At 46.7% G+C, this 10,379-nt stretch overlaps 1 protein-coding gene across 8 annotated transcripts in view; it reads right to left on the minus strand.

Moving 5' to 3' along the window:
- The window catches only part of ANKRD17 (ankyrin repeat domain 17), a 69,490-nt gene extending 60,820 nt beyond the window's left edge, over positions 1 to 8,670 (minus strand). For 2 of the 8 annotated variants that reach the window (XM_014260378.2, XM_014260377.2), the window contains exon 1: positions 8,137 to 8,667. In XM_014260378.2, coding sequence (XP_014115853.2) covers positions 8,137 to 8,505 — 369 coding nt within the window. In that variant the 5' untranslated portion in view covers positions 8,506 to 8,667. Of the gene's footprint in view, positions 1 to 8,136 lie in introns of all 8 variants that reach the window. The other 6 variants (XM_088057138.1, XM_088057137.1, XM_088057136.1 and 3 more) reach the window with 4 other exon arrangements.
- Between the last annotated feature and the right edge of the window lie 1,709 nt (positions 8,671 to 10,379).

A 10,379-nucleotide genomic window follows, 5' to 3' on the forward strand; every position in this document is an offset into this window, starting at 1 on the left:
AAAGGCTGTGCACTCTGTAACAGCCAATTCTGGATTACAATGAAAGCCACCATCAAAGACATCTGCCTTTCTTGAAGACATTTTGGCAATTCTTTTTAATGTAATTTTTTTTTTCCCCCAAATAAAGTTCATTGAGAGTTCTACTGGTTACCTTAGTTCAAGTCTAACTGGCTCAAGGAAGTGCTTACTGGGTGTCACTACTTCACACACTTCCGCCAAACCAGCGAATTATTATTATTGGAAGATTACTCTAGGTTTTGGCCACACTGTGATGTAACTAAACAGCGCTCGGACACAACTGCTCCGAAGCACAGGAGGAATTAACATCCACAACAGCTTTGATAAGGAGCACTGCCCTTGGCTCTGCTGTTCCCCCAGAGATTCCCCACCCTGGCAGAGGTAAGCTGCTCAGGTAAGCCAGCACCCTGGGCCATTCCCTGGCCTGAGCCTTGCTGCAGAACCCAGCTGTGCCAGCACGCTTCTAAAACCCACCTCAACTTAAAGACACTAGTAAACTTCCTGAAGCTGAAGACACACGTGCATTTAGAGTGATTTTACACACAGCTGCAGACATTTCCCCCCTCCTGCCAGCTCCAGAAAAGCCCTTTTCCGAAGTTTAGCACAGAAAGCTGGCCACTATATTTATCCCTGAGGAGCTCCTTGATGGAGCCGATTCTCCACAAAAATACCAGCATGCTGTTATGGCAGCTCTCTCTTCTGTTAGCGATGGAGATGGACAGAAGGCATATGTTCATCCAGGGAGCAGACTGCAACATTCCAAGTGCTTTTTTTTCTTTAAGCCAGCTTGGGTTTTTTTGTGTTATGATTACAATCATAATTGGCACTTTTTTAGTCTGTCTCCAAAGTGACTCCTTTGCTGCACTGCACTAAATGACACAAAAGTGATGGTGATAAACCAAAAGGCTGCAGCACTTGAATAAAATCCTGCTTAATTCCTCTCTTGCTCCCTATCCTTAATATGCTGCTTTCAAGAACTTGAACAAATACCAGAGACAAAAGTCAGTGCTGATTTTATCTGAAGAAGCTCTAAGTTTTTAAGCTACATAAATAAAAATAAATAAAATTAAAAATAAGAATTCTGTGTGATTTATCTGTTCCAGTCACTTCCAAACAGAAGATCCAGAGGAAGTGTCAAGGGGACTAGTTTGCCCTTGGAGACAAAAATTCTCGCCCATCTGTACCGTCCTTACCAACTGGAGTCCCCAGAAACAATGCAAATGTTTTCTGTGACAGGGATTTATATGAATTATCCCACCCAAAGAGGCAGTGCTCATCCTCCTCCCTGCCCGAGTTCCTGCTCTTCGCTGTGTCAGCACAAGCTCTTGTGCCTGACATACTGGATCCAGGAACCCATCAACTGGAAATGTGTTTTTTCTCTTACTGAGGTTTTTTTCTCTCAACGACATCATTTCCCAAGTGACTGGGAGGAGCACCAAATGCCCTTTTTTTTTTTTTTCCTCCAAGCCCAACTCCCCCAACTTCAGTGGGATTAGTACCCACGCTGATGCAGGGGCTGAACAGCACTGAGCACTTGAGGGAAAAAAAAAAACAAGTCACATCATGACTTGAAATTTTCAACTTCATTAAAGCATTGTTCCCCATTCTGTGGAGGAGAACAATTCTCACCTGCAGAACAGTATCAAGAGGAAAATTCCACTGGCAAAGCATTTCAGGACAAGAATACCTGGGGTTTGGAAATGGGAAAGCTCCAGGACAGGAAAACACGTGAGTCACCTGCCAGACAGATGCACAAGGGAGCTCCAGTTTCTCCTTCAAGGGTTTGGCTTTTTTCTTGTGTGTGGGAAGAACCGGGAGGTACAGCTGGGAGGGTAAGAGCAATCTTCCTCCTCTTATCTCTGAATCATTCCCTGCCCAAGAGGGTTTTTTTTTTTCCCCCTTCTGATGGGATTGTAGTCCCCAAAACTGCTCCTGCACAGCTGGACAGATGTATGGACTCAGAACCATTCCTTTTATAGCAGTGCAAGGGCAAGCACTTTTTGAGCCCAAATATGAGGCAGCCCCTTAGCAGAAGCTTGAACTTGTACTACTGTGTGCAAGATGTCTTCAGTTTAAACCTAAAAAATAAAAAATCTTGTCGCTTTTTGATTGTTTCAAGTTGAACTTGAGGAGAACGGAGGCTGAAACTCCAAACTGATATTATAAATAGCAATATTTCATCCTATTCCTTCATGTTCCAACATCTGTCTAGCTCTGTTTTCTAGCTCTGAGCAGCTGCTTATTTGGACACATTATCCAATCTTGATGATTAATACCACGTAAGATATTGGGGTGGGGCAGGGAAAAACATAAAATCAATGTTTACTTCAGCTCATTTCCTAGAATATACCATTATGCTCCAGGAATTTGAGGATGCAGGTAAAATACAGAAGAGGAATGACTCCTGTACATCAACCAGTAATCTGAATTGGTCAAAAACTGCTCTGGGTAATGCCAACAAAATCATCCTAATGACAACATCCAGCCTTAAAGAAAACACTGCATGCACAAACAAGGATGTATTAAAGACATGCTTGGCTTTGTGGCTGACTTTTAGCCTGGTGTAGGACTATTACCTCATGTGAAAACGAGGCGACACAACAGGTAAGTAATACTTCCATGTGGCTTTAGCTCTTTGCACAGTCACGAGCTGAGGACAGCGTGTGGGGGATAACCTGGCTGAGAAACATCTGGAATGCTGAGATAACCTCTCCCAGTACCGCCTAACACAAAGCACTGCTCAGCGGGAACAGAGAGGAAATGCTGCCCTTCATCGGCCAACAATGGATTATTTTTCTCCAGAATTCCTGTGGACACTGCACAATGGATGGATGGAGGTCACCAGAATTCCCACACTAACACCAAGACATACTGGCATTCCCTGGAATGAATTAACTTCTTCCCCAAGTAGACATGTTAGCTAAACGACCTTACCCAAACCATTTGGCAGCATTTTTCTCCTTCCTCACTGACAGTTCTTTTACTCTACAGCTTCTAAAGTCATGGACATGACAGAAGAAGCCCTATACAGCTGCAGAAGCTCTACACACAGCACATCTTCAGGAGGTCATTTCAGCTGAGTCACCTACAGGGCCACTCCATCAAGCCACCAGAAGCACAGCACTGCAGAAAAAAACCACACAATGCCTACCCAGGCAGCCATGGATTCTGCTCAGATGGCCTGAAGACGCTAATAGCAAATTTAGGCAATTTTTATTTAACACCAAGTTAAAAGGGCTTGTTCCCTTAACCTCCAAAACAAAGGCTTCTTACTTATCTTGGATCTGCAGCGTTGATTTTTTAATTCCTAAATCAAATTTCAAGCTAGCTCTATCCTAAATAAGCACCAACAGTTTTGGTTTTAAAACACAGATAGAGGGAAAAAAAACAACCACACATAATCCCATTTGCCTTCAACCTTGACAGATGAGGAAATTCTCTCAGCTAAATCTCTTCCAGAGAAACCATTCTCTTTACAGAACTGAATTACTGGCTTAAAATGTGAGGTGTTTGGCTCCAGCTTGCACATGGGAATTATGTTTATAAGAACATTTCCTGAAGAAATATCTAAGGAAGTAAACAAATTCACGTGGTGCCCCCAATACTGAACTCCACCTTCTGCAGTGGTCACTTTCTGCTGGGGGCTTTCTTTTCCAACCCAGATATTCAATGATTACTTCAATTAAATAAAGCACACAAAAATATAGCAATATTTAAGAATTAAAAAAAAAAAAACAAAAGAAAAGAAAAGAAAAGTATTAGGTCTATCCAAACTGATTTTGGAGGAACCTGATCCAGGAACAATAAGGAAGGGATGTTAAACAGTTTTGGCTAACGCTTCCTGCGGTCCAGGTTTCCTACTGGTGAAACCTGGTTGTGGGATTCCCTTACCAACAGCCCTGGGAACAGCCCTGAGATTCCAGGGCTTTCTGAGAACCATCCTACGATATTTCTCTCCAATTTCCTCTTATGAAAGGAAGAAACAAAGTGGTACAGGCAAAATACAGCTGAAGCAATCAGAAAAAAAAATAAAAATGAAAAATTAGAAGATAAACAATGCAGCAGAATATGAGACTGAACTGCACTTCAGGATGTCACACACTCACAAGGACAGGGCCCCATCAGTTGCATGTTCAGTCACATCTGTGGGGACCCAAGGACATGAAAATAATGGCAGTGAAGTGGTCAAGCCAGACATGGTGGCCCTGCAGATTCCAAAGGCCTTATTCCAGGATTCTGATGAAGACTGTTAGGGTTAAAAAAAAGGAAACAGATTTCTAAAACAATACTACTACTACTACTACTAATAATAATAATAATAATTTCTGTGCTTCTAATCAGCTCATTTGAACACTTAAGCTCTGCAAGTGTTTTCCAATTTAAATATTACAAGCACATGCCTGTGATGCTCTTGAAACCACACCAGGACACCCAAGTTTTCAGATTAACTTTGCCTTAAATCTGAATCCAAGGAATTCAGAGCAGCTTCTTCTGCATGGAGAAATTTCAGAGGACTGGTGGTGTTTTGTTGTTCTACTTACTTCATCTTACTAGCTCAGTTCAATTACTATTTCAATTGCAGCTGAAAAAACAAAAAATGAACTTTTACTTACAGGAGGCCCAAGTGAACCAAGAATGCTTAAAAAACAGCCAAAACACCTCAAAAAGCACCCTTTGCACAGGGCAGCGCTTTCAGTTACAGTTAACTGAGGATTATATTCTGGAAGGCTAATTTGCACAGTGCATAAGAACCCAGTAAAAGGCAATAAATCCACAGAAATCCAAGATGGATCTACACCTTGGATCACGGCAAGATTCATGGACAAAACCTAACTTACAAACTCTTAAGATGTATATAAAGGGCAATTATAAATTTCACTGCCAGCAGCAAACATCCTCCAAATCCAAAGATTTGAAATAAGCTTGTAAACAATTTTCATTACACAACTAAACCTTTCAGTGTCAAATAAGAGAAGTCTCTAATGCACTCTGGACATCAGGTTTCTAAACAGCAACTGGCTACGAGGACCTGCTCATTTTTTTACACTATTTCACTACGAAGTGTTGAACAAAATTTGTACGTACAAGAAAGTTTGGAAGGAACCTGCAAGCTGACCTCCCCTGCTATGTAACCTCTACTGCCATTCTTCTCATCCCTTAAGATTCCTCTTCCTCTACACTGAGAAAAGTCACCATTTTTTAACAGCTGTTCTTTAGGGAAAAGGCAATTCACCTCTTACAGACAACACTGGACCCCACTACCTAAAGTCTTGGGGTTTTGTAGTAATCTGCTGCAATTTAAAAAAATCAACCTTGGAGGTTGATGTGAACAGCGTGGCAGGAGCTCGTTAGGTTCTTGGTACGCAATTTCCACTGAACTTCTCCCAAAGCTCTCCACAGTGCCTGTGTTTCCACACTGAGCTCTGATGGAGTTAAGACACAGAGATGAAAACAGCTGATTGGAACTCTTGATTCCGTTCCATCAGCTCAGCAACAACCAAGCCCAACAATGTCTTTCTACTCCTGGGGTTTCTGTGACTCAGGATGCGCCAGGTTTCCCTTTAGAACTCCTTGGACTTGTTGCTACTATACTCCTGATTTTTAAAAGCAGTCTCATTAGCAGTCAAATCTAGAAGCACTTTGCTTCAGAGATTAGAGAAGTCTTAATGTATTAAGCATAGGAAGGGCAAAAAATAGCCTAAGACAAACTATCTTAAGTTTACAGAGATAATGAAGGGAATGGTTGGGAGGGAACACCAGCTTCTGCAGCATTCCCACAGTAATTTCCATTTAAAACAAAACCAGCAACTTACACTTCTTTGTATTTTTCACTTCATGCGCCTTCCAGACTGCCCGTGGTCAAAAGACCACAATCCAACTGCAGAGCTGGGCACAACTCAAGAACATGTGAAATAAAAAAAAAATAACCCCCAAACAACTAAAAAGCCCTTTGTTTCTACAGTGGGTTTATTTATTTCAAGCTTTTAAAAGCCAAAACTAACCATCGTGTTCCTTTCAGACAAGGAAACCCCCTTTCACTGAGAACACCCCAAACACGTTTTCTCCCCAGGAGCTGGTGAGAACAACGTTCAAGTTGGATGCTCTGCTCCATTCATCAGGCCATCCTCATGTTCACGTTCCTAAAAACTGTTACTTCAGTGTAAGTATTCTACAAGCTGCATCTTTTTATCCTCAAGTCACTAGGAGAAAGACTAGAACAGATTTTTGCAAGCAACCTGCGTGACCAAGAACAATTATAAATGAAGCATGTGGCATATACTCTGTTGTGAATCCTGAATTTCATTATCTCAGGATTATTCACTTGCTTACTTAGCCCTGCTTAATATTTAATCCCAGACCACCCAGCCTGGGAAAGCCTTCACTTAGTAGAAGATGAAACCATCAGGGAAGCTTCCAGATGCCCAAACTGCCTGTATCAGTATCTACAGCACATGTCACTCTGTCAAAAAAAAAACACAAAAAAAAAAAGTGAAGTATTCTGCTGCCTCATGATATTTAATGATCACTGGCATTTTTTCCTCTCTGCAGCTCCCTAAGAGTGTGAAATAGGTGCTTATGGCTCTGAAGGCAGAGCATGCAGGCAAAGGCTCACCTCATCCACCACCTGAACTCCTCAGCTGTCTCTGCCCTTCTCATCCTGCCACACACGTGATTGGTTCCACCTGAAAGCTCCCAGTAGAAAGAGCCATTGGGAAGGATGGTCATGGACCACTAAAAGAAACCTGCCCCTGCTCTCACCAGCAGGTCTCAGTTGACACAAATTCTGTGGAATGTTTCCATCACATGCAACTGATCTCAGTGCTTGGCAGCCCACAGATACATTGAAGTCACTCCAGGGCCTCCAGCCCCTCACCACGCATTAGCACAGCAAATTCCAAAGGCCTTTGCTCAGCAGAGCTCTCCAAGCACCTGTAGGACTGCTGGGCAACATAGCTCAGCAGCAAACCAGTTATCCTACAAAGTCTTACACCATAAAAACCTTCTACCTACACAACAATACTGACTTTTCCAAAAATCAACACCAGAGAAACAAGCGACTTGTTTGAGACACGCTCACTGCATGCAATTTATCTCAAACAGCTGGATAAAAATGCTTCTTGCATCGACTTCAACAGGAATAAAATGCAGAGTTGCTGCTTAACCGTGGAAAAACCTATCACCATCCCAGCCCAGCCCTTCCTTGAACCTATCAGACCCTTCCTTCCTGCCCGATTTCTAACAGAACTGTAGATACACCACTCGAAAGCCGAACCTCTTGGAAACCGAGTTCAAAGAAAAGCTAAAAAACTCAGAGTAGACTTTTTGCGGACACTACTCAAAAAAAAACCCCAAAAACCAAAGCGGAAGTGAACGTTCAGCTGGGGAGGTTACAGAATTAAAACCATTCAACAAAGCAACCCTCTGTGACTACACATGCAAATAAGGGGCTCCCAGCCTTACTGGCCTTTTCCAACGATACCTACCTGAAAACCCTAACACCAGACAAAATCGAGTTACTAATGCTTCCCTGGGCTTGTTTCTGCATTGCACGGAACCAGGGCGGCTTTCAGGTTGGGAGAGAACCGGCAGTCCAGCGCCCTGGCCTCTCTGGCAGCCTTCGGCTGGCTGCACCTTCACCTGCTTTACCTGCACGCTCTCTCCAAGACGACCTATTCCCACCGCTGGGCGCGCCAGCACCTCCCCAGCCACGCAGCCGGCCCTCCGGCCTATCTCCAGAGCACTCCCCCCGCTCGGCTCTCCCTCTCCCGGCTCCCATATCCATCGCCATACAGCACATGGCACACAGCACCGTGCCAGACAGCACCTGCAGCGGCTCCTGGGCCTTTCCCTTCGGGATAAAGCCGCACCGGGGATGAAGGCGGCCGCTGCCTGCGGCTTTCCCGGGAGCCTCCGATCCCTGGGGAAAACCGGGGGTAGCCGGCCCGGCATCCCGGCGAGCGGGGGAGGACCGGAGGCCGGGATCGGCCGTGCCCCACCACGAGGTGCTGCCCCTTCCCGGCTCTGCCGCAGGGCCGAGGGCGGGGGGAGCCGGGAGCGAGCTGGAATTATGAAACCGGATCAGCAGGGGAAACTCCCGGGGCCTCCCCCGCGCCGTACCTCGGAGACCTCCTCTTCTTCCTCCTCCTCCTCCTCCTCGTCTTCCTCCTCCTCCTCCTCTTCCTCGTCGTCGCTGCCGTTGTTGCTGCTCTCGCTGCCGCCGCCGCCGCTCTCGCTGCTGCTGGCCGGCCGGGCCGCCCGCCCGCCGCGCTTCGCCTTGCCCGGCACCGCCTTCTTCTTCAGCAGGAGGTCGCACACCCGCACCAGCCCGGCCGCCCCGGGCCCGCACGGCGACGGGGGCGCGGCGGGGCCGCTCGGCCCCTCCGGGGGACCGGGCCCTGCTGTGGCGCTGCCGGCCTCGCCGCCGCCGCCCTCACCGCCTCCCTCCTCCGCCGTCACCGCTACCGCCGCGCCGACCGCCTTCTCCATGGCCGGAGAGGAAGGAAAAGGAGGAGAAGGAGGAGGAGGAGGAAAAAGAGGAGGAGGCGCCCGCGGCCGCCGCTGCCTCGGTCACCTCTAGCGCCGGCGCCGCCGCCGCGCCAACTCTCGCGATACTTCCCGTGGGCGCCGCTCGCGCTGCCTCGCGCTGCCCTCGCGCGGCGCGCGCTCTCGCTCTCCCCTCACGCCGCCCGCTCCCGCTCCCCTCGCGTCCCGTCCCCGTTCCCGGCAATGGGACCGCGGCGGCGGCGGCGAGACACCCCTTTCTCCCCCGCCTCCCTTCCTTCCCTTCCTTCCGCCCGCGCCGCCGCCTCGGTCACCGCCCCGGCGCCGGAACCGCCTCTTGCGTCATCACCTTCAGCCCGTTCCGCCTCGGTAAGGGCAACGGGTACCGCGGCCTAGCCGCCGTCGGGAACCTTCACCCGGAGCCGCCCGTGGCTACCAGAGGTGCCGAATTACCCCGGCAGGGCCCAGCGGGCTCCCGCCGTCTGTGGGGACAGCGCTGCCCCCAGAGCGTGAGGGAGCGCGCCCGGGGCGGGAAACCCCCGTGAGGGAAGGCCCGTGTTGAAACCCCGCAACTCTCAGAATTCCACTTAAAAAGGGTGTTCTCTCATACAGTGCGGACAATATACATTAAAAAGCAATCTACTAACGCCTCTTATAACAGAAATTTGTGGGGCGTTGCCGAAAGGGTCAGAAAATAAACTGGTGGAGTATCAGTAAAAGTGGTGGTCAGTGAAACTGCACAGCACAGAATTGCAGCTAAAAGTGATGTCCCAGGAACGACTGGACATGGCAGTCAGTGCTCTGATCAAGCTGACAAGGTGGTGATCCCTCAAAGGTCAAAGTGGGTGGTCCTGGATGTCTTTTCCAACCTAAGTGATTCTGGAATTCTGTGTTCTTTCACACAGTTCGTTCCCACCAGGCGCTCTGCATTCAAGAGTAACCTCCAAATCCCTGTTCTACAACCATTTTGTTTCCATTCCACTCAAAATGACGAACATTAAGATGCCCACATCAATTTGACCATATTTCTTTAATGAAACCCTTTGACTATGTCATCATGCCAATTCAGCCCTCAGGCCCCCTACCCCAGATTTTCATCCCCAAAATGTATTTGGGATATTAATACTGCTGCCTCCATTAGGGCAAACCGAGTCCTGCAGTAACCAAAGTTACATCTTACATCTAAGTTAAATACAAATATAAGTATAAATATGTTAAATATTTAAATTGTGGGTTCCTCGTTGGAGAAATGGGCTTTTTCCATTTTACTTTTTGGACCTGTTGAAAATAAAAATTATTTTGACCACAGAAACATATGACTGTAAAGATCAGCAATGGCTCTATGCAGTGGTACACTATGGATGTTTTAGAATTGGTATTTGAAACCAGCAATGCCTGTTCTGGTTAAATTTTACAGAAATTAAAAGAGATTGTTGCTGTTTCACGACTTAGATGCTGTTTCCCTAATTTGGCCGATTGGAAAGCACTGGTCAGGTCTGCAGCTCCTCTGAAATCAAACATTAATTTTTAAATAAATCCCCAACTGGTGCTCATCATGGAGTCTGCACAGTTTCCCCGCAAATCTTTGTGTAGCTGAAATCCCCCCCAAAACATCCTGATACGTGCCTGTGTATGTTCCTAATTAAAGGACTGCCTTGGTGGTAAGAGCCCCACTGTTAAATTACATTATTTCCAAGTCACCTGGAAATAACTGGCACAGACTCTTAACCTGCTAATTCAGGAGATTAACCTCTCATCTTCAGGTACAAGATCTAAACTGAACAACACCTTTATAAATATCTCTGCAGATGATAGTTTGATGCGATCCAGGAGGAATAAACCGAATACTCTAGCCACCT

The sequence above is a fragment of the Pseudopodoces humilis genome, chromosome 6, assembly GCF_049639895.1.
Source record: "Pseudopodoces humilis isolate 2021_Gansu_Grassland_sample_001 chromosome 6, ASM4963989v1, whole genome shotgun sequence".
In the NCBI taxonomy this organism is placed as follows: Eukaryota; Metazoa; Chordata; class Aves; order Passeriformes; family Paridae; genus Pseudopodoces; species Pseudopodoces humilis.